Source organism: Psittacula echo (assembly GCF_963264785.1).
Source record: "Psittacula echo genome assembly, chromosome: 1".
Lineage (NCBI taxonomy): Eukaryota > Metazoa > Chordata > Aves > Psittaciformes > Psittacidae > Psittacula > Psittacula echo.
The window spans coordinates 65,655,487-65,681,255 of record NC_137735.1 but is presented as its reverse complement, the minus strand read 5'-3'; the positions used below and the strand labels follow the sequence as shown (position 1 = coordinate 65,681,255).

Sequence of the window (25,769 nt, the reverse complement as noted above, 5' to 3'; positions counted from 1 at the left end):
ACTGGAAATTTGGGTAAGTGCAATAATGTGAATTGTTCAGAAATGTTTCTGTATAGCAGCACTGTGATCCAGATGTCTGGACTGCTTTTATCACACGGTTGTGTCTACATGAATGTACCTGTCTGTCAGGTTGCTGTAAGCCTCCTAAGACATTAATATCATACGATATGCATGTGTATGCTTAAATGCCCATTACTTCTTAGACAAAACAGCTATAAATATTCTGCTACATGTTTATTAATATCTTTAGTCCACCCATGAACAGGTATTTTTAATTACACAGTTTTAGCTAAAAGCAAGCAAACATATCCTTAAATGTGCATAATACAATGGAAAAACCTGCAGAGATAATTTTTGTTTTTCACACCTTCCTAGTTTAAGTCAGTTAAAAGCCATTATTTTTCTGCCTACCTATACGAAAGTTAAGCAAAAGTTCTCATTCAGCTGAAAACCTCATGTTTTTTGGTTTAAACCCATGTAAGAAATGTAGTAAAAGGATTAATAGACTGGTTTTATTGACTAAATAAAACTTGAGTCATTTACATGCAAATAGACATTTGAAATCTTTTGCATCTATTTCAGTGCTAAAAGATAGTATTTTTACAATGTTTACAGTGTAATATTCTAATATGAAAAACAGCAGAATGAAATGGTGGCCATTATTGCTATATGTAGTAATAAAAAGATTTCAGACAGAAATATTTTAAATATTAATATTACTGAAATCACTTAAAGCACCAAGGAATGTTAAATCGATTTATTTAGAAGTACAATTTATTTCACACTTTGCTACCAATTCTTTTGATCAGCTCTGAAATAATACATAAGCTGAAAGCAAAACAGCAAAACAAATTGCTTCTAGCAATGAAGCAGCAAGCTCCATGCTTTATACTGGCACACTTCAGTGTTTTAACTTCTCAAGCTATTTATCTATCAAAGGATAAATTTTAAATTCCTTAAGATCTGATGCCTGAATCAAGATCTCCTATTCTCCAATCTAGCTATCGATGGTTCTGATCAAGCAAAGTTGTTAAGCATTTGCTTACACCTGAATATGTGCTGTCTCATTGAAGTCAATGGGAACAACTGAATTGAAATATAAACATGTATTTAATAAGTAAATTGCTGTAGCTTGAACTATACCAATTTGAGAAACCAACCTAATTTTAAAAGCCTTACTTTATAGATTTTTTTTTAAGCCTGTTCATTTAAACTAAACTATACAAAGGAAAACAAACCCTCCCAGATTTTGAATATATTTGCACTTAAGTACTGAAATTCCTGAGTTTGTACAGTGTGGACACAAATGTTTCATTTCTAAAAATACATAAGAAGTCTGACTTCCATAAGTATATTATCTAACAGAATTAGAATTTTTTTCATACAGTTTTTCAGTCATTTCCTTCAGCCCTGGGTATATGTGTGGTTTCATTAATGGACATACTACTGACAATTCTTAAGATCTTTTGTGCTATTGTGTCTTAGATAATATAAGCTACGAACTCAGACATGCTGTAACTAACTCTTTCCTCCAATTATATACAGCATTTAGGTTCAAGGTTTAGCACATCTAAGCTAAAAATCCAATATAGTCTGAAGTACATAAAGTAAATAACCTCTATAAGATACAGTTGTACTGCTTTGCCATTTCTGCTCCTAGCCTGTGGGAATGAAATGAGTGGAAACTTGTATATCAGCAGTTATTTAAATAAAAAAAGAAAAAAAAAAAAGGAAAAAAAAAAGTAGTATATTTTATTAGTTACTCTAAAAAAAAAAGTTTCAATAGAGTAAGTAGAAAATGTCTGCCTAAATCACATCTTTTAACTGACAGAAGACAGTTATTACAGTTTTAGAAACCTCAGTCAGGGCAAGTGGACTAACTGTAACCTTATATCCAATAAAACAGACACTGTATAGCTGTGGTCACACTCTGAGCTCCCGCCTTGCCTGGCAAAGCATAAGGAAGAGTCATCCCCATCGGCCAACCTGCCTGAGAATAGCAGAGATTGTTCTGTCTCATCAGCTACATCAAAAAGGTAGGACCAGAGTGAAGGCTCCATGATTGCTAGCTGCTCTGCCCTACATGCCCTGCATTGTGAAAAATAGATGCAAAGATATTTCCACTGCCTTGCAGAGCAGTTTAAGGAGTTTTTATGGCTTTGTCCCCAATGTTTCAACATATTAGAGCTAAGTAAACCTCCAGTATCGTACTAGACAAGTTGCTTCAAGTTCAAAGAAAATAGCTAGCAATAATTTCATGGAAATGATTCAGAGTCATACAAAGAATTCTCTTGACATTAGGATTTATGTTGTTCTTATTAAAGCAGAAGCATGTAAATATTCTTATTAATGTTGCACTGCAGCCCCCTCGGTTCTTTTGTGAACTCATACAGAGAATGTATGTGTGCAAGTGCATGTGTGTATAAGGTAATGGTAAAACTTGTCATTTTGTAACAGATATCCTCAGTCAAAATTTTTAAGAAATAGAGTTTGAAGTTTGGGAAACTACATTTGATACATTAAATTAAATGACTTCTAAATTCAGGATATAAGTAAGGCTACATAAACCTAATAAATAGATATAAATCCAGGAACTTTCATACCATTTGGGAATTAAAACCAAACATGCCAACAAAACAATATCCTCCATGCATAGCCCCCAAACTTTATGTCACCAACTTGTATTTAGATTCATAAGAACACTTGTGATCAGATAGTCCTAAAATACTGAAAAGGTGCTATAGAATTATCTGATGGAGCATGCAGTCAAATCTGCAGCTCACTGCACTTATCTTGCTCTTTTGGGATGTATGAATGATTAAATTTAAGATCGTAAAAGATGAGATGAAAATCCACCCATTTATGGTAGCCAGTCTTAGGGAACATGAGACTCCTGCAGAGTAAGGCTGATATCAACAAGTTACTAGTGCATTTATTTTCTTAGTTGCTGTGGGAAAACATGGAAATGTGCTAATCTGATTTGCTTGTCATCAAGTAATGGATTTTTTTACATATGCAACAGATTTTATTTTTCGTGCTCTATAATTTTTGTATAACTTTACTGTTACAATTCCGCAGCAGCACTACATTTAAGACTGTTTTCTTACAAAGGGTATTCTTGTAGGACACTTAATAAAAATCCATTTTTTACTGAGGGGAGTTATTCTGATGCCATTAAGCAAGAAAAATGCAACTTGAAACACAGACTCAAAAGGAAAGTGATATCATGTTCCAAGGAAAGTATACATGTGTTGTGTACAGAAGAGAACTGAAGGAGAATAATGTCATTACATCTCTAGGCTACTCAGAATATTTTCCCTGTTATTTATTTTTTGTTTTAGTTTTTCAAGAAACTGGCTAAGACAGGAAAATTGTTATCTAGATTAAACTAGCAGAAGGAATCTTCCCTTCACTAACAGACTGTTGACTTTCACATTCAAATGAAAATTTAGATCTTTCTTTCATCTTAGGAATTAAGTGCTAAATTATCAACAAAATTGTAACTGATCAGGCATTCACCTTTTTCCTAAAGTTTCGGGTTTTCTTTAAGATTCTCAACACAAATAATTTCTACCTTCTCAATTCCATCAGTATTTGAGTTAGTATATTTTGTCAGGGCAAAGTTCACTACCAGCACTAATTGTTCTCACATAATTTTATTTGTGCTATCTTCACAAATGACTAGCAGCAGTGTGACCTTTCAGAAACATAAAATTGAATCAGTTTCAGAATTGGCTCAGTAATTCTAGGCCTTCAAGCAGAAATCTTTTCTCTGTACATAATCCATTGTCAGTGTCAAGATCAATCAGAAATCCCTACTTTCAAAGATGACTCAGAGCTTTGCTTGTTTTTTTATTCCTCAGATATGAAAAATACAAAATTTCTATGATTACAGTTTTAAGAACAATTAAAAATTGCTCTTATAAAAATGAAGCCTCTAAGAGTGAAGCTGTTTAACATCTTTTTTGGCAATATGCACAGTGAGATTGAGTACACCCTCAGTCCCACTGTCCATGACACACCCTGAATGTCAACGACACCAAGTTGTGCGGTGCAGTCAACACATTGGAGGGAAGGGATATCATCCAGAGGGACCTTGACACACTTGAAGGGTGGGCCAATGCCAGCCTCATGAAATTCAACAATACGAAGTGCAAGGTCCTGCACCTGAGTCAGGGCAATCCCAGGCACAGCTACAGGTTGGGTAGAGAAGTGATTCAGAGCAGCCCTGTGGAGAAGGACTTGGGAGTGTTCGTCGATGAGAAACTGCACATGAGCTGGCAGTGTGTGTTCACAGCCCAGAAACCAACCATATCCTGGGCTGCATCAAAAGAAGCGTGACCAGCAGGGCGAAGGAGGTGATTCTGCCCTTCTGCTCTTCTCTTCTGAGACCCTGCCTGGAGTGCTGCATTCAGAAATGAGGCCTACAACGTAAGAAGGATGTGGACCTGCTGAAGCATATCCAGAGGAAGGCCATGAAGATGATCAGGGGGCTGGAGCACCTTTCCTACAGAGACAGGGTGAGGGAGCTGGGGTTGTTCAGGAGAAGAGAAGACTCTGAGGACACCTTATAGCAGCCTTCCAGTACCTAAAGGGGGCCTACAAGAAATCTGAGAGGAACTTTTTACAAGGGCATGTAGTGAAAAAACAACGGGAAATGGCTTTAAACTGAAAGAGGGTAGATTTAGATTAGGTATAAAGAAGAAATTCATTATTGTGAGGGTGATGAGACACTGGCAGAGGCTGCCCAGAGAAGTTCAGATGCCTCATCCCTAGAAGTGTTCATGGATGGGGCTTTGAGCAACCTGGTCTAGTGGAAGGTGTCCCTGCCCATGGCGGGGGGTTTGGAACTAGATGATCTTTAAGGTCCCTTCTGACCCAAATCATTCTAAGATTAAATCATTCTAAGATAAAGAATGACAAGACCTCTTCTTAAACTGGTATGCTAAAATGTTGTTTTTTGGTGGGTTTTCTTTTCCAAGCAGGTGATGCATTTGCTAAGCTGAGAATGTTACATTTCATTACTAGTTGCTAAATATCAGTTACAGATGAATAAAAGACAATCTGATTGATTTAAAAGAGGGAATTTTGAAATAATTTCCATTGCATAGCACCTTTCATGTGTTTTGCCAGTGTTCGTTTAAGTGCTTCTTTTCATAGTAACAGTAATGCAAGATTAAACATAAACTCAGTGTCTACCCACTCACCACTGACAGAAATGTTCAGCCTTTTAGCAAAGCACTAGAATAGTAAGCATATCTCAAAGGAACTACCTTTCACAAAGTTTGAGAGAAAAGAGGATGACATTCAGTCCACCATTTGGAATTCTTTTACTCCTAAGATCCTCCTTGATTCACCAAATTCATACATACATATAGGCATAATCTATACAATTAGATATAATAGATGTAATTAGATAAAATCTACTGTGATACTCATTTCAGGATATCTGCATCCCAGACACATTTACTTGTATTCTCTCTAGCTGCATGAGTTGAGAAAAAATTTTCAGTTGTTTTGACATAGGTTTTGCAGAAATTAACTTTATGGTCATAAATCACCTCTGATTACTTTAATAGGGTCATTTCAAATGTGAAGATGCCTTTGTAAGTTCATAAATTTTCTTGATAATTTTATGCCTGTGGCTTGTATATCGTAATTCTGACAATTCGTGCAAGTAACGTTATGTCATAAATTACCACATTTATTTTTGCCATGAGTCTCAGTACTCATGAGCACTGCCTCTATTATTTAAATGTGTAACATCTCTGAAACACAGGATTCAATCTCTAAAATATAAGAATACTTAGAAAAAGCCTAATGCTTAGACAAGGGATGAGGACTGGAATTCTCCTGATGATTTGGGATACAACCCTAATCAAAAGAGGAAAAAATCCATGATGTCCAGCTCTTTGAAGCATTATTGAAAGCCCAGTTTAAAAAAAATTTCCCACATCAAGCCTTAGATTGCAATACCTCATGCAAAGTTTCTAATGACACAGAAGTGTTTCAGTTAATATTTAGCTTGTTATAGAAGTCTAAAGAAAAATTAGCAAATAGTAACGTATTTTAAAATTAGTCTAGATGGAGAACTCTCCCAGACAAAATCTATAATGTTTAAGATAAAATCTATATAATGTGAACTATTAATATTTTGTGTCATATTTTGTGAAATAGCCATTAGGCTTGATTATAAACCAGATGGTATGAAAAATATTATGAACATACCACACTGCTACTGAACATAATTAGTTCTCAGGTTTTTAAACTTGAAAACACTTACATTTATACATCTGAGTAGGTCCACTGAAATCAATCATATCTATCAAATAAAATTAAAGCAATTTATACAGATTACACACCAAATCAAATTATGTAAGATTAAACACCAAGTGCCTAGCAAATAAAACTCCTTCTCCAACAAAACTAGCCCATTCGATACAAAGTGACTGCATATTTTTTATATAATAGGCTGCGGCTTAATCATTTCAACCTTTAATTACTGCATCAGATAATGAATATTTTGAACATATGCTTCTCTGCCCTGTTAGAAGACACGAATGAAAGAGAAACAAGTTTATATGCATGCTACTGTGCGTGCATGTTGGGGGAGGGAGAAGCACGCTAAACAGCAAAAGGAACCAGTGGCAACAATTGGAGGAAATGGTATCTGTAACAGCTGCTCCTTTCAGATTCCCCTAGAAGGAGACTGCCTGAGGTGGACCACAGCACAAAAGGATAAAGAAGATGAAAACTGATGCAAAGCAGGAAAATAACTGCTGAGACCCCTGAGTCTACATCCGAATAGTCCCAAGCTGTGTGGCAAGACCTCTTTAGCATGCTACAGAAGCTGGTGGTGAACTACATATTACCATGAGGCAAACTGGCTCCTAGCAGTATTGTCTGCATGTTATGTGTAATGATAACCAGTAGTCCTCTGGGAATAGGATGCAATGATTTCATCTCTGTAAGCATCTGAGCTCCCCTCACATGAAGAGACCATTAAACTGAGAACAGAAGGGTAAATTTTAGGCAATGGTTTCCAATTGGAGAGTGAAGACAACTTGTGCTCAACAGCACTGTCAACCACTGATATTTTATTGCTGTCTATATTGATCACCGTGAAGGACAAAAGGAACTAAAATTGTACTCCTTTTTCTAAGTGCCACAACACACACTATTTTTTCTGGAAGAAAGTACTTCATAGGTTTCTTACGTAATATTATTGGAAATGCCATATTAGGAAATGCCAGTATAACATAATACAATAATATTTAATATTATTTACACTGAAATGTATTGGTATTTTCATTACTGTTAAAATAACATCTTATACCCTTAACATAAAGTATCATTTATATTTTGTACTACAGTCTTGTTTTCCCTTTTCACAAAAATACACATCGCTTTCCTTAACTGTCAGGTGTTTTTGTAAGACCAAACCCAATAGGCACAACCTATCGTGTATATATTTTAAATTAATTGTAGTACATTACAAAACTCAAGGTTTCAGAATCTTTCTTAAAAAAAAAAAAAAATTAATCTGCATATGAAATAGAGAAATTGATCATCCAAATGACTGCTGTAATTTTTTGGCAGGAGCAAAGGGGGAGCAATGCAGGGAAAGGAGTAGCTACAAAATACAAGCAAAATGGATCCTGAGAAGATAATGCCAGGACATGTAATATTTCTGGCACTTTCAAGGGTAGTTTGATCCTTTGCATATCACGGAGACTGTGCAGTCTTGTTCATTAATTAATTTCTTCTGTGATGGAGAGTTCAAATATGTGCTCAGGCTTCTTTATTTAGCACATTTGTTATCTTGCTGCTCATCATCACTCACGCAGTTTATTGCAAGTCTCAGAAACTTGACAAATAAGTTGATCAGGTAAGAATGATGGCACACTTGTCAGTCAGAAAACAATGAAGATAAAGTTCAGTACAAAAAATTCTAGTCTAATCTCTTGTACCATATTCTTGGAAGAGACCAAATAATCTTCTTCTCAATGCTGTTGCAACAATTAAATATAATTTTATAAAATTATATGTAGCTTTTAAAATTTTGAAATATTTTCACATTCAGCTACAGACTTTAATTACAACTGATGTAAGAACAAGCTCCCACTTTCCAGCATTCAGTTGATTTATACGGAAGATAGGCCTATCAGCATTGAGGAATTATGTATAATCAATAACTCTTAGAAACGATTGTATCACAAACTGTTAAAAGCATGTAGGAAGATATTTTAAGACAGAAATCTAGAACCTTTCCTATACTGCAGAGGCCAATCAAGAAATATTGAAACTCATGCTGAATTCACTCTGTGACTTCTATTGGCCTTTTTCTGAAAAAAATAACTACCAGAAAAAAATAACCTCAAAGAATGACCTCTATAGAGCGTGTTCATTAATACAATACCATGTCATTCTGCAGTTAAAGGAAGAAACAGAAATAGCAATTATCCAGCTGATTAATTGCAATAATAATGGACAAAATATGCAAATTGATTTTCCACACAACATTTTTAAGAGGATAATGGAGGACTATAACTTCTCTGATGACTGGCACAGACAAAGTCAAGTTGCTGCTTATCTTTCCTCTCATCCCAACCTATGATGAACTAGAGGAACCCTCCTTCTAGACTGGAATTCCACATTCTGTTAGAATTATTATGTATGAGATACTCAAGGAAAACATGAGGAGCTTGAACTGAAGTATCAACAGAAGGGGGTTGCATCTTTTTTGCATCACAGCTTTTCATGCCAAAAGTGATTCATGTTTCTTCTAAATTCCTGATGTTCTGAAAAGCTGAACATTTGAACTGACGTATTTTTATTTGTTGCTCACAAATATGCTGCATCAAACTAGCTTGCAAAACGGTGTTTTATAGCAAAACCGTAACTAAAAAGTAGCTGGTTTATATATGTATGAATACAGGAAAAGGAAAGCTAGTCACACATAACCTGAATTATAAATTTATATTATTTCTACAGATCCACGCATGGAAACCTGGACTCCATCAGTTCTGGAATTTATTTGAACCGTAACTGCTTAAGCCACATGGATCCCTGTTTACAGATCTAGATACTGTTATAAAAGGTCTGTGAGCCAAGTCTCTCCAAGTCTTTTTCACTCTCCAAAATGCCTAAGATGCCAAGGAGTCAGAGAAAGGCATTGGGAAAGCTAAAACAACTTTAAAATAAACTTACTGATAATGCTTTCTGGTTTTCTCCAGCAAAATAATATGCTAAACTTAGGCAATATGTAGCTTCTCCTTGGATCTTCATTTCACCTGCTAAAGAAAGGATTAAAGTTACACTTCACCAGCATAATCTGAACAAATTACATTAGTACAGAGAGTTCTTGCAGGTTCTAAAATAACATACAGATGTTTAAATACTACATTAATTATCCCCTTCTCCTTACCGTTGCCAATTATTAATTTCCAAAAATGTATATTGGCAATTAAAAATAGATGCAATGGATTTAAGGAGAGTTCAACAAGAAAGTTCAGCAAAGTCAAAGAAAATATCTGCCAGTAAGTAATGCAGTACTATCAATGTAACATGCTGTAATGGTCTCTGTCATGAATTGCTTAATAACAGTGTCTTCACGTAAGAAAATCACACTAGCCTCTCTCTCTATATTACTATACAAAATTAAAGTAACTATCCATAGATAACAAAAAATATAAACACAAAATATGTTGACCCATACACTTTGCTGATGCGAAACTTCATGAAATACCAAGAGAGAACTACCAGTAGATAACATTCATATTTGTTATTCTCATGGTCATTTTGAAAGCTACTTTAGGGTGGAATAGCTAAAAAAAATAAAAAAATAAATAAAAAAAAAAAAGAGGGATAACTTACACTTGCAAGCAGAAGTCATAGAAAATTCTGCACAGGCAGTTGCTAATTGAGGTGCATCACATTTTCCACTCCAGATTTTATTTCAGTAATACTAATCTAACAAACACTGCTTGCTGGTATTTTTATATTGCTCCCTCAATAGAAAATCATCCATTCAGTACTGAAATTTACATAAATTAATTATATAACTGCTTACTGTATCACACTATATTCAAAAATTTCCCTCCAGAACATGAGTATCCATTAAAAAAAAAAAAGTAACAAAACCTCAGTCTTTCTATTTTTCAATATCCATCTTGTCAAATGTAATAAAGAGTGGAAAAATAAACCTGAAGCATAACTACATCTTAAGATATTTCATAAAGTGCTTAAATACAGTTGCAATGAAAGGGGAGATTATCTATTTAAGGTATCTACTAATAATTTCTTTATGTTTGAACACATAGAAGTCTACATCTAGTTCTGGAAATCTTTGAATGATATAATTGCTGAGGCCATAGTAGTGCTCTATCTAATACGTTACAAAAATTATGAAAAGTCTGCAAATCAAAACCCTGATGGTATTTTCCAGTGCTATAACCCTTAAAAGGCTTAAAATACAGATGACCAGCAGGATAATAAATGAAAATTTGCTAGGGATATAAAACACTTCCTTCCTCATTTAAGAACAGTCTGAGAGTCTGAAGTGGATAATATCTAATCCCAATTCATAAAATACATAAACACAGATGATGGTCCAGAAGGACAGAAATAGATATTACAAATAGTAGCCAGAGTCAGTATGGGTTTAACTAAATTAACTATGTGCTTTGTAGGTAGAGGTTATGATTCTGGAATGAGGACTAGACAACTCATCTGAAAGAAGCTTTTAAAGCTTCATTTTTAAAAGAACAATGGCAAGGATATTCTGCACACATTATTAAATTAAAAAACCTAATGTATCTGGTGATAAATATTGAAGTAATACTGTATATTAATTTTATGGGCAATTCATATGCAAAATATGCCCCTTAAGGAATACCATGAAAGGTTCTTGAACTGGTGTGATTGGAAAAATATGATCACTTGAAACCTTCTATCTTTTATCCAATAATCATCTTGGATAATCATCTAGGAAAAGTAAGCTTGTAGAAGCGGACATTTAACAGCATCTTTTAAGAAACAAGGACTATTAAGATTTCTAAAAATATATGGAAAATTTTAAGTATTTCCATAAAGTCAACTTGTAAGATTTGCCCTCTTCTCTGTTCCCTCTCTTGTGTAAGAAATGCTCCAAAGCTAGTATTTCTAGCTAACCAACATCTCACATTATGTATAACATTCAAATGCTACTCTATTTTCCCCCAATTTTAAACCTATCCATACATAGACAGAGCTTCATACAGCCCTCATTTAGAACAAGAAGGCAAGCAGGGGTAGTCAGCACAGATTTAATACAGGCAATTTGTTCTTCACCAAACTGATAGACTTCTACAATAAGATGATTGGCTTGGCGGATGAAGAAAAAGCAGTGGATTTTGTTTTTCTCAATTTTAGCCAGGCTTCTCTCAGTATCTCCCACAACATCTTCATACACAAGGTGAGACAGCAATGCAACCTCAAAGCAAAAGCAACCAATGGGATCATCCATTAGGCAGAGTGTTGCAAGCAGGTCAAGGGGAGGTGTTCCTTTGCCTGTGCTCAGCACAGATGAGGTCACCCCAAGAGTGCTGTGTCACATGCTGGGCTCCCAGCACAAGAGAGAGAGGGGCATCGTGCAGCAAATCCAGCAAAGGGCTGCAAAGATGATGAAGGGACTGGAGCATCTGTCCTTGGAGGAGAGGCTGAGGGAGTTGGGACAGTTGAGGCCTCAGAAGAGAAGGCTCAGAGGGGGATCTTATTAGTACCTCTTACGCAGCAGTAAATAAGATGGAACCAGGCTCTTCTCAGTGGTGCTCAGTGACAGGACAAAAAGCAATGGACAAAACCTGAAATTCCATCTGAGCTCGAAAAAAAACCCCACTTCTTTATTGTGAGGGTGTTTGAACAGTGGAAAATATTTTCCAGAGTGGTTATGGAATCTCCATCTGTGGATGTATTAAAAACTTAACAGGATGTAGTCTAGAGCAGCCTGCTCTAGCTGATTCTGATGATCTCCAAGGGTATCTTCCTACCTCAGCTATTCTGCAATTCTGTAATTTCTAATTTAGGCTTCCAAGTATAAAGATATACGGAAGAAATGTTGGTTTCTTATGATAGAAAACTGTTTTTTTTTCAAGTTCTAAATAAATATGTAGAGTGAAAAGGTGGTGTCCCAGCAGCTAGCAGCACTCAAAATTTGCCAAATCAACAGTGACTTCCCAATCAAAAAATCAGTGGGCTGAGCTTTTGTTAGTGACTTTACTTCCTGATTATGACTTCACTGTTGTACACTATTATTCCCAGAAGGTGGGTTTGTTTGATTTTTTTTTGGACACTAAGCTTTCAGGAATCTAAAAGATTCTTTGTTGTCTGGAAGAAGGCTTTTCTGCTTTAGTAAGATCTGGAAGTGTATTGATAGCACTGGTCTTTGCATTTCTTAGGAAATAATCACCCAGTCAAACACTTGACAATTTCTACTTTACTCTTGGGAAAATCATAACATGCACGTCAAATAAAGCAGTGGGAAAGTGTTATTTTCCACCTACCATTTTTTGCCATTTTTAAGGCTTTTTTTAGTGTTTTGATGGCCTGTTGGTGCTCATTATTTTGTAGCATTTTGTCTGCTAGTAATGTATAAATTCTCCAGAGATACTCAGATGCCAGTGAATTGTAAGTACGGCCTGTCACATCCTTCCATGTTGAACCAACCGTTAGATGATAAAATACTTCATAATACTCAGCAGCTTTCAAGACATGACCTGAAAAATGTAATTGGTAATTACAATCAGTATAATCAATACAATTTTTAAGTTATTAACCTAGAATAATATTCTCATTAGAAATAAGCTGCAGCAAACCATATGAAAATTTTTCAAGAAACTTCAATATATAATTTACTAGAAAATTTCCTGCCTAGGAAATACTACCAAATCTCACAGTTACCAGTAATTCTGTAATTTAAATATATCACGATTTAAATAGCTTTCCTTTGTAGAGTCACAATGTTTGGGGTGTGTGATCCCAAAGACGCAAAGTCAGAAGTTTCTAGAAAATACACCTATTATAGATTCATTAATATACCTTTTGTGGATCGTATATTTCAAAATCACATCTATGCAGAAGTAATCACAATTCAAACTGTTCCTCAAGTTTCTTCTTTCATAATGAAAACTTGTGCTGAAAGATTTGAGATGTGGAAAATAGAGGTATCAAAAGTGTGTGCATTGGGGGAGAAAAAGAAGTCTTCATTCAAATAAATTAATTGCTAAAAAAGAATTATTATGCAAATTAATTTATTCAACAGTTGTTACTAGGCTAACTCTGATTATAGCAAACCTAGTGGAAAAACATCAACCACTAATAGATTAATTATTGATACTCAACTAAGACCTCACTTCGAGGTCTTCAAATATAAGTTACTCAAACATCTTTAAGGCAAGCAAAAGTCTGAAGATAAAGTTCAATTAATTTCAACATGCAAGTAGTTCTTTCCTCCCCTTTACCTTCAGCTAGACTTATCTCCATATATACATGCAATGTAGGAGATTTACATGTTTCCTGAACAATGGAAATTCAATGCCCTTTGAAAGAACGGAATATCTTTTCTTTATACATAATAGGTACAGAAAAATAATAGGTGCAGAAAAACTGCTGAGAAGCAGGTAAGATGAGACATCGTATATTAATAAAATGTTATACAAAGAATGTTCTATATCTGGGAGAACTGTGAATGTCACTCTTGCTTCTTAAGTTTATGTGTGATGGAGGAACACTGTCCCATAGATCATGAATGTACCAGTTGCTATTTCTTTTAAAAGCTGAAACAAGCCATAAACTAAGTTTGTATAGATGTGTTTTCAGTTTATACATCTTCTGAAACATGTTTTATAAGAAACAGTTTCTGTTTTGCTGACTGTTTTTACAGTGCTGAATTCAAATTACAAAAACAATCAAGGAGAAAAGTTGCTTCCCAGCTGTAGGAAAGAAAGTGAGAGAAGCTTGGAGAAGGACCTTCTTTAAGGATTCTGAGAGAAAATGAGGCTAATTCCCGAGGCCTCCAGCCAACCTAGAGGCAGCAGAAGAGTTATGACATATCCCTCTCATTAACTTAATTTAGATTTGTGTTTTGCATATGTTGCCATTTTATAGCCATGCTTTCAATTTTGCAACGAAACATAACCCTTATCTTCATTAGAGTTAAATTTATTTTCCTACTAAGCTACTTTGATGATTAAAATGAATTCAACTAAAACTGAGATGTGCAAGAAACTTTCAAAGAAGAAACTAAGAGTTTAATAGAAAAATCCTTTTCAGGCTCTATGACCTATGATCCGTATAAGTCCTAGAGGACACAACAAAAAGTGAAGTGCCAGGTGAAAAGGGAGACAACAGGCTTTATTCAATTCCACTCTAGCTAGGGAAAGGTATCAGAAAGATGGTCCAAAATGCTGGAAGAAATAGCATACTGTTATCAGACCCTGTAAAGAGACAGGGAAAGATCAATACATTCTTTCAAAAATGTCACAAACTTCATATCAGGCTGAACAAACAGAAATGCAAAGTGAAATTGTCATGACCAGTACAAGCTGTTTAAGGATTCACTGACAGTTCATGTAACAGGAAATAGAGATGCAGACTTGCTAAACCCAGATGAAAACTCTTGTCCATTCTAAAGAGGCTCCCAATTTGAATTTGTGTTTTTGCCTATCCAGTCCAGTTAACTTTTTAGGGGAAGTCCAACCCAGATGTCAACAGAATGCCAGTTATCCAAGTTGCTAAATGCAGATTTAAGATACTGATTTAAGAAGCTAGTGTTGGCTTGCTGACAAATGACAGAAAATTGAGTTGAAATATAGTGTTAACAGCTTGATCTAGTATTGTATCCACTTGAATCCTCATAAACACATACAGACTTGTCTTTGGAATTCTCCCCAAAGTTTATTAATCAACTGATTATCCTTTTGAAAGGGTATTCCTAAGTCATCTATTTTCACTACATGTGTGACTCTATTCTTTAGAATAGTAGAGTTTGATTCACGTGTGTCATGGTTTAAGCCAGTTGACAAGTCAGCCACGCAGTTTCTTCTCCCCCCACCCCCCCTGCCCCAGAGGGATGTGGAGGAGAATCGAAAGAATGCAACTCCCACGGGTTGAGATAAAAACAGTCCAGTAACTAAGGTATAACACAAATCACTACTGCTATCACCAATAATAATGATAAGGGAAATAACAAGGGAAAGAGAATACGATACCACCAGCTGAAAATGAGTCCGACCGAGCAGCCCGTGCCCTTCCGGGTACTCTCAGTTCTACATCCTGGGCACAACGTGCTGTGGTATGGGATACCTCTTTGGCTAGTTTGGGTCAGGTGTCCTGTCTCTGATTCCTCCCGGCTTCCCCTCCTCCCTGGCAGAGCGTGAGACTCACAAAGTCCTTGGTCAGAGTAAACATTCTGAGCAGCAATTGAAAACATCAGCTTTATCAGTATTATCCCCAGGCCGAAAGTCAAAAACACAGTGCTGCACCAGCTACTAAGAAGTAGAAAAAATGACTGCTACTGCTAAACCAGGACAACGTGTAACTCAAATACTTCTAGTAAGAATGGGAAGCAGCAAACGAATGGTATCACCTGGACAAGAACTTTGAAGCTGAACACAGTATCCGACTTTTTCCTAACATTCTCTAATATAATCTTTTAATGGGACATATCATTTAGGTAAATAATATGTGCAACCTTCAGAAGTATTGTTTAGATTGTTAGAACTATTAGGTACAGTAATTCTTACTCATGCTTCCTCACTTGCAGTATCCCCTTGAGAAAGTTTCTGTCAGACTAGAAATTGAACTCATATATTCCATGCACCCCATAGTTCTCAAGAGTTGACCTAACCATAAGAGCTGTGACCTGACATCTTTTTTTGCCAGATCTCAGTGAAACCTTTTTAGAAACAATCCATCTACATCAAGCTTCAAAACACAAAAGCATCTTTGTGGTAGTATTCAATTGTAACTAAATTGCTTTTGGCTTCACTGAACTACCAAGAAAGATTATGACGTAAAAAGTAATACAATCTGCTCACAGAAATACTAAAAAGAAGAAGCCGAGTGAAAAAATCAAAATACTTGCTAGTTTCCTAAATAAGGGAGAGATGTAATTCCTGACCTGAAAGCCCTTACGTGGTTGGGAATTTGCTTACTGAAGATTTTTGAATACTAGCTATTTGGAGATCTCTCAAATCATGGAAGGCAAAACATTTTAGAGTTTGGATTTAATTCCATCATCAAAATAGTCTGAAATCCTTTGTTCTCATTGGCAAATGACAAATTACGTCTTTAATCCATCATGTTTATGTGAACCTCAAATGTTGTGGGGAGAAAGAAAAAGAAACATTGTCAGAAGGGTGGCAAGTTCATTCACTGTCATGAGTCGATTCAGTTGGAATTACGGAACATTCTGAGAGTAAGATTATTTTTATCTCACTTGAGAAGTGACAAAGTAAACTTTTAAATGACTTTTTAGCAACGGAAAAGAAAAGAAAAAAAAAGACGAAATGACAGGAAAAATAGTGAGTAGGAAAAGTTTGTAGAAATGCATGCATCTTTTATACCTCTAGGAATTCAAAGAGCAAAATACAGAAGGTGTTTCTTAGAAATCTATATTTGAAATTTTTTTTTGCAAAGTGTTACACAAAGCAGTATAGCTATTTTCAGTTGGCAACATTAACAGCAATTGTGTATTCCTTTTCCCACTGGCACACAGAAATTAACTCAGTATATACAAATGGAGTTTGAGAATCTCTGATATCTTTTCCATGTTTATAAAAGGAATTTAAAAAACCCCAACAAACCACAAAACACAATGTACCTCTTACATATATACATATATAACATAGCATAACAAAAGAAACCCTATCAGCAATAGTTCAGTCTTAAATAGGGGAAGTAAACATTGCCACAATATAATTTTGGGAGTAAAGAATCAGTTTTAAACAATTATATGAATATAAGACATTACTCTGCCACTAACAGTATCAAATTTTAGAAATTACTCTTATTTTCATACCAACTATGTATGTATGCACAAAGATTTGTGCTACAGTTTTCACTGAGTTGCCTAGAAGTCAAAAAAATAAATCTATTCATTCAAGCAAAAGAACTTGGTGTAATTTTGTAAATACTGAAGAGAAACATTTTTACATTATCTAAAACTTCCCTTTATAATTCCCCTTCCTAAAACCCACTCCAAAAGTATACATTTGTTATATCAAAATAAATATCAAAACTAAAGGGGGATACATGGAGACTACTATTTTGCCTTTTTTTTTTTTTTTTTTTTTTTTAAGTAGAAAGATTGACTAGATATTAACACAAATGGGTTTAAATGTGAAGCTGCCATAAAAGCAGGCACATAAATGTAATTCTCCCAGCCGCTATTTTGATGCACATTTTTGATTCCATGAATATTTTATGAAATGGACCAAACTAAAGCCATATAACATTCCTGCATTACTGATGCTTGCGCCCGTAAGCTACAAACATTAGAGGCATGATTGAGTGCATTAAAATGAACTCATTCAGCAGTGCATTGATTACTTGAAGGAGAAAAAAAAAAAAAGGAAGTTACTCCCACTTAAGAAAACAGCACACAAATTTGAAGTTTTCAATACTAAAATTAAAGATAATAAATTTTAATAATGCTGTATTTAATAAATAAAGGCAGCTCAAAACTATCTCTAATTCTCTATATACAGTCCTGATATTAATTAGATGCGATGTTAATTAGGTCCACAGATTGCTTCCGGTAGTGTACAGGTAATTTAAAATGTCACGATCTGCAAAATGCAGTGAGTAACCTGGTCTAGCTCCATGCCTCAGCAATACTGAGAGCACCTAATGATTTCCTTTTCTATCAGCTTGTACATTCACCACTGAAAATAATGCCACAGAAACAACTACACAAAAAAGTGACAGGTCTGCTAGGTACATTTCTTCAGCAGCAGTAGCATAAGCAGAAAGCACATTTAATTCTAAAATGTAAACAGTTGTTGAGGACTTTAGAAAATACTTAAATTTAGCTTAAAACAACAACCTAAAGGAACAATAAATCTTCATGTATATTATAATATATTTTACCCTAAAACTAGATCTTTTTAATCAGTTATTTCACTGTGCAACACAGACATAAAATCTGCTTGAAGCAACAGTTAACAGTAGTAAAAAAGAAAAATGTTGTTATTATTATTTTAAAATATATGGCTTACATTTTAGTTTAACTGCTTGAACTACTTGTATTATTTTTAGTTTCATATGATCAGTTATGATAATTTGGTAGCACTATTCATGCTGAAATAGTTAAGGATCTGTCAGAGCTTACAATGTGAACTACTATCTACAGAGGTTGTAATTTTCTAAATTACAACAAGATGCATTGAGCGGTGTTAAAAAAAAGTTCACAAGAATCATAAAACAAGGCCCTCATTCAGTAAAATAGAAGAACCACCTTGGACTCCTGAAATAAAATTAATTGTACAGAGATCACTAGGACTGACCTCATATAAAAGAACCTGACTTTGTGCCATCTGCAAAAGCAAGACAAAAACTGTGGAAGAGATGTAAGATGAAATTTTGTGGTTCCTTAGCTCTAGAAAATTCCTCTAAATCACAACAAATCAGACAACAATCAAGATGAATATTTTTAAGACAAAGAGTTATTTGCATTTACTATACAGGAGCTGATAACTTTTTTCAGAAAGATTCCACAGGGAGTTTTAGCAAAATGACATAGATTGTTCATAAGAATATTGTAATGAACACACTGCCTCATCACAGGGTATTCTGACAATTTCCTCAGTTTGACAATACACCAGTAGATCTGTCCCTAGAGTGCAAGCTGCTCAAGGTCAACTGAAAGCATGCCTGAGAAGTAGAAGGCTTGAGGACATAAAGGAGAGGAGAGAGATAAAAGGAAAGTTGAGCATCACACAACTTGAGATATGGCATCGGTAGACTGATTCCCTGATGTATGTGTGTGTGTGTGTATACATATATATATATATATATATATACAGTCTTGTCTTCTGAGGCCCTAATTTACTTACCTTAAAGCTAAACACACTTATAAAAACCTAGAGGACAGGGCATATTGTAGCACCCACTGTAGGACTGTTTACAGTACATTATATCACATCATAAACACATTATGATATTAAAAATGCTTTAAAAAGGTGTTGTTTAAAAGATTCTTTAAGAGGCACCTCACACGCTGGGATAACACTAGTTTCTCTGGTTGCTTGCCTGTCCTTCCTCTGATGCTGCCAACACTACTGAACTGCAAAGAAGGAATAGTTTCCCAGAGGCAGCTGAAACAACAGCTGCTTTGGGGATAGTTTACTGTGGACTAGCAATAATAAAAGCCCTGTAATTAGCTGAAGAGCACATTATCAGAAGAGAAACTGCTATGAAAAATATTCTTTTTCTTAGAAGAAAGCATGAAGAGTAAGTACAGGTGGAACAGGCTCTGTTGTAGAGGAGACTGGAACAAAATCCTCCTCTTGCCTTTCTTTCAGTTACTGCATTGCACTCTCAAAATTCTGGGTTAGCTCCAGGCCTTAAGCTGCTTCTAGCTCTATGTAAAACCTGACAGATTTTCTCTAAGAGACATAGAGCTGTTCTCTAGATCGATTTCAACTACTCAGAGTAACTCTACAAAGAAAATCCAGTGTCAATTACATGATTTCCCCCGAAACTATGTGCACACAGATATCACACATACTTTACAGAGAGTGGTACAAAATATAACATACGGACATACATGAAAGACAGTACTAAATCAAAGACCAATTTCATACTAAGTGTAACCTTAACTTGGAAAGCTAGAAACTTACTTGTGATTACTGTCTTGCTATCTGAAGTACATTATATCATGAATGTTTCCCTTTTCTTTAAGCTTGACAGTGTGTCGTGGTTTAAGCCCAGGCCGTAAATTAGAACCACGCAGTCTACTTCCCCCCCACCCCCCCAGAGGGATGGGGAGGAGAATCGAAAGAATGTAACTCCCACGGGTTGAGATAAGAACAGTCCAGTAACTAAGGTATAACACAAATCACTACTGCTGCCACCAATAATAATAATGATAAGAGAAATAACAAGGGAAGAGAATATGATACCGCCCGCCAGAAAAGAGCCCGACAGAAAAGAGGAGGTGCCCTTCCAGGTAGCTCCCAGTTACATCCCCCGGCATGACGTGCTGTGGTATGGAATACCCCTTTGGTTAGTTTGGGTCAGGTGTCCTGTCCCTGCTTCCTCCCGGCTTCTCCTCCTCCTTGGCAGAGCATGAGACTCACAGAGTCCTTGGTCAGGGTAAACATTCTGACCAGCAACTGAAAACATCAGTTTTATCAGTATCATTCCCAGGCCGAAAGTCAAAACCACAGCGCTGCACCAGCTACTAAGAAGGAGAAAAAATGACTGCTGCTGCTGAACCCAGGACACAGTGAAAAAAAAAATAAAATATTTCAGGCATTTTCACAGAGGGTTAGGATGGAATCTAGACTCTTTAGAGCTTTGCAACACTTTTTGCACAAATTGGTTTAGCATTTTGCCCACATGCAACCTAGAATAAAAATAAAAGCTTACACTTCCAAGATCAGCGTCCAACTTCAGGAAAAAACTGACAACCGAAGAGGTCCCACACAAAAATTACACTAACTTGTCTGTCCTGCATTCATATTCAGATGAACTAACACATTTCTTTACAATCAAAATTCCTTTATCTTTTTAGGCTAACATATTTTATGAAAGCAGCATTTGTTAGATGCCTTTTTTTTCAATATGTTTGATTTTATATAAACAAACACTTTTGATATATGTCAATTTTAATCTAGAGAACATTGCAGACAATGTTGGACACTAGTTGAATAACAACATACCCATCTTAGAATAGAATTCTTGCTTCACGATAACATTCAAACCTTCTTTCATGTTTGTAAAGCTTCAGAGTGCTTTCTGTATGCAAGCGCTATCTAAGATGCAAAATGTATTCAGGATTCTCACAATGTAAGGCTCCAGGTTCTGAATAAGAGCAGGCCCACACTCAGTGGGATGCTCATACTTCAGGTTTCACAGGTATTTCAGTATTTATAGGCAGATATCCAAATGCAGGGAGGAGAGGGAGGTGAAAATGCAATGATAAATAGTGAAGAATGGCACATGCTTTGCAGTTAAGTTTTTCATGGCTTAAGGGTTTTTTTTTTTAAGCTCAATAGAACCAAATGAAAACAAGTTATATTACAATTTCATCTCAAAGAGTAATACGATCATTATCTTTTAAATACAGAAGGTGACACTGAAGCAGATGAGTTTCAATAGATTACTTTTTTTTTCTTTTGCTAACTCGTGTCAAATGCTTGCCTCAGCTTAAATTTTTTGGTAGCAATTATATTTTATTCAGATTCTAGCCCATTCCCCTTACTTTTCACAGCTTCCAATAATAAATTTAATATCAGGTGCAATGCTCCAGCACCAGAGCTGTTCTGTTGTGCAGATAATCTACTTCAGAAGGATGCTTTGAGTAGCAGGTTGGACTAATGACCTGCTGAGGTCTGTTCTAACTTGAATAATCCTATGATCTCCTGAAGAGTAAGGTATTTTTATTAATAGCTTCATAGTGTTTGTTTTACCTATGACTTCTACAGATTACTGATAATGGCTGGCGACATGCAACCCCATCAGCTTTCAGTCCCACTGAGAAGGCACCTCTGGAAACAGTACCTCCCTTATCAATTACCAAGAGGAAACACTGCCTCCAGGAAAGTTTACGATGACAACTGCTAGTTCAGCTGCAGTAGTCCAAGACCTTGCAAAGCTTTGAAGCAAAAAAATCTGTTAGTGAGCAGGCAGCTTTGAATGAAGCTTCATCTCAACACTAGTCATTAAGCAGTAAATAATTAAAACATCCTGGAAAAGACAGGTAAAACACAAGTCGCAATGTCAGTAATAGACATGAAAGAGAAGAGAGGGGAAAAGAATTTAAAAAAGCAAAGAAATAATTAATTTGAAGTTTTAATAAAGTTTCATTTGCAGTCTTGTTTAAAGACATATCAGACTTTGGGGATGTAACCTAATTAGTTGCATTCTAAGTTCTAGTCAAAGACCGTGGACTTTGAATCTTTAACACAGATCAAACATAGTATGATTTACTAACGGCTATCAATACTTTAAAAAGATCTCTTCATTAAATGTCATAGTCTTATGAACATGCACATACAGCAAACAGCAATATTTGATAGCAAAAACATTAAGAATATGATTCTTACATAAGGATATGTATAAACAACTCACTTGAGTGTTACACTTATATCCAAGTGTACATAAAATGTTTTCTAAAAATATTTCTGATATCAGAAGGTAGGACCTTGCACTTGGCATGGTTAAACTTCATAAGGTTGGCATCAGCCCACCTCACAAACGTGTCAAGGTCCCTCTGGATGGCATCCCTTCCCTCCGGTGTATCAACCAAACCACACAGCTTGGTGTCATCGGCAAACTTGCTGAGGGCGCACTCAATCCCACTGTCCATGTCACTGACAAAGATGTTGAACAAGACTGGTCCCAACACTGATCCTTGAGGGACACCACTTGTTACTGGTCTTCAGCCGGACATTGAGCCATTGACCACAGCTCTTTGCATGCGGCCATCCAGCCAGTTCTTTATCCACCGAGTGGTCTACCCATCAAATTGATGTCTCTCCAATTTAGGGACAAGGATGTCGTGTGGGACAGTGTTGAATGCTTTGCACAAGTTCAGGTAGATGACGTCAACTGCTCTGCCCCTGTCGATCAGTTCCATAGCCCCATCATAGAAGGCCACCAAATTGGTCAGGCAGGATTTCCCCTTAGTGAAGCCATGCTGGCTGTCACCAACCACCTCCTTGTTTTTCATGTGCCTTAGCATGCCTTCCAGGAGAATCTGCCCCAAGATTTTGCCAGGCACAGAGGTGAGACTGACTGGTCTGTAATTCCCCGCGTCATCCATTTTCCCCTTCTTGAAAATGGGGGTTATATTTCCCTTTTTCCAGTCATCGGGAACTTCACCTGACTGCCATGATTTTTCAAATATGATGGCCAGTGGCTTAGCAACTTCATTCTCCAGCTCCTTCAGGACCTGCAGATGGATTTCATCAGGTCCCATGGACTTGTGTACGTTCAGGGTCTTAAGATGGTCTCGAACCAGATCCTCTCCTACAGTGGGCCTAGGGTCTTCATTCTCACAGTCCCTGCGTTCGCCTTCCAAGACTTGAGTGGCATGCTCGGGAACTTTCCCAGCGAAGACCGAGGCAAAGAAGTCATTCAGAACCTCAGCCTTCTCCAAATCCCGGGTAGCCAGTTCTCCCGATAGATTCCGGAGGGAGTCTACATTGTCCCTAATCTGTCTTTTATTCGCTACGTACGTATAGAATCCCTTCCTGTTCCTTATGCTCAACAATAATTTTTTTCCCAGTTAACTTATGCATTTAATTCTTAAGCAACCAGAAAACAACCTCTGATATTACCATTTTGTGAAATAGTGTAAGCAAAGAATAACAAAGAAAGTTAGCTTCACTTGATATGATGAAAATCAACGACTAGAAGTGTTTTAAATGGTCAAACTGGGTATGCAGAATTCCATGTGCCATTAAGGGAAGATTTCTTGAAGTTCCCTGATGTGGAGACTCTTTTTAAGAATATGTCTCCACGTGAACTTACAGACTCAATTCAGCAACAGGTATATGTAACCAAAGACATAGGATTATGAGACAATGTAAGTTTTCACTTCTGAAGTATTCATGATAAATCAAAGGTATTTGGTTACTACCAAATAAGGTCTGTTATATAAAGAAAAATTAAAAGAATCAAATGAAACACTCTTTTGTTTCTTTTGTTTGTTGTTTCCAAACATTGAGCAGTACAAAAAGACATTTTTATGTCAGTCTCCAAAGGAAACAAACCTATGTGCCCATACTGTCCTCTAATCAGATCTGCAGTGAACTTCAAACAAATTTGCTAAGAAGTTGTAGGAAGTCTGTAGGACAATAAATTCCCACTACTTTTTAGAAAACTAATAGCTTAAGAATAGACATCTATCCAAACTCCAAACAGACAGGTAGAACTGTGCTGTACATATTATAGAAGACAGCATGCTGCTTGGCAGCAACTAAGCACTGACCAGCCTGTTCACATATAGTTTTCAATTTATTACTGAACCTTACCAAGTACAAGTGTTACAGAAGCATACAGGAAATAGTATTGTATAAACACAGAACAGAATGGTGGTTCTTGACTCAAAGGATAGATAGTCTCCAAATCTCCAGAACAGCTACTCTCCTTAAAACCAATGCCATATTTTGACAAGCATTCAGGCTTCCTATAAAAAAAATTACATAAGCATTTGTATCTTTAAATCCTTTTTCTCTTTTTGGTCCACATTATGAAAAATCCAATTATAAAAAGGTGACAAAGGAAGCTACAAGGCTAATCTTTTACCAAAAATCACAAACTTATCTGGGTATCATTTTAAACCAAAAGAAGTTTCTTACAAAAAGGAATCTCACTTTTCACAAATGTCCCCCCACAGTTTTATTTTATTTACCATCTGTATCCAGTTTTGTGGACTGTAAAACAGCACTTTTCATTTCTACATTATACAGCACAAAGAGGATTTACTATTTAAGTGGGCTTAGCAGACTTGCAACACAGGTAATAATATAAAGTTCTAGTAACATAGAAAGTGCATGTGGGCCATCCATGCCACAGGTGAATTTTATTCTGGCTATACTTCCTAATCTCCTAGAAGCAAAGGACACTACAGGTTTATGCAATTAAAATGTCACAAAATGTGCACACACAAAACCATAAGAAATTTCAGAAGCAATTTTAACTTTTGCCTTTTTAGACCTTTTTAGTACTTCATTTTGCAATATTAACATCTTTTTTCTTTTTAAGCTGAATATAAATGATTTCTGCCTGAAGCCAAACCAGTTGGGGAAATTCTGCTTAAACATGCATATTTCCTCTGCATATATACTCATGAATGTATGCTGAATTTCTCTCATTTATGCACTACAGTTTTTAATTGAAAAACACTTGCCATAAACAATTCAAAATACAAAAGCAACAATTTCTTATCAATGGATTAAACAGGACATGCTAAGAACAAGAAAATAATCAATTTAGGCTTTTTATGTTCCAAAACAAAAAGATGATGTTACGAACTGTCTGTAAATTGTTGTTTACCAAATATATTCAGAAATTTGTACTTAACCTTCACAGCAGCTTGCATTAAAAGCCCATTAAACTGAACAGGAATTTTTCCACCAAGCTCTATAATGCTTTGATTAAAAACTTTAATTTCAGCAGCATGGTTAAATGATAGGTACAATCCTATTTCTTGGTCTTAATCCAGATTATCAAAGTTTGTAGGAACCGTGTTTCCCATCCCCACCCCCCAAATTAATTAAATTTATTTGTAAGTTCCTTGTGTTCAGTAGCCTTTCAACCAGAAAAGTCTGTATTAAATTCTAATATATAAAATAGACAGTATTTTATCCATTATTACAGATAGAACAATTAGACTTTTCTCATAAATTAGGTGCAATTTATTAATATTTTTGGGGTAAGTGCAGAGAGATCAGAAATTATCAACTCTGCCATAACACTGCTCTGACTGAAAAGCAACAGGAGCTTAACATTGCTTGCAATCAAGGCAGAACTGGATTAAGACCGAACACTTAGAAACC

General features: G+C 35.8%; 1 protein-coding gene across 1 annotated transcript in view; it reads right to left on the bottom strand.

Moving 5' to 3' along the window:
• Positions 1-25,769, bottom strand: part of TTC29 (tetratricopeptide repeat domain 29) — a gene marked incomplete at its 3' end in the record, with an annotated part of 134,407 nt that overhangs the window by 67,616 nt on the left and 41,022 nt on the right. Inside the window, exons 5-6 of the mRNA XM_080638920.1 lie at positions 12,543-12,755; positions 9,211-9,296 (exon numbers count right to left, since the gene is read on the bottom strand). Coding sequence (XP_080495046.1) covers positions 9,211-9,296; positions 12,543-12,755 — 299 coding nt within the window. The remainder of the gene's footprint in view (positions 1-9,210; positions 9,297-12,542; positions 12,756-25,769) is intronic.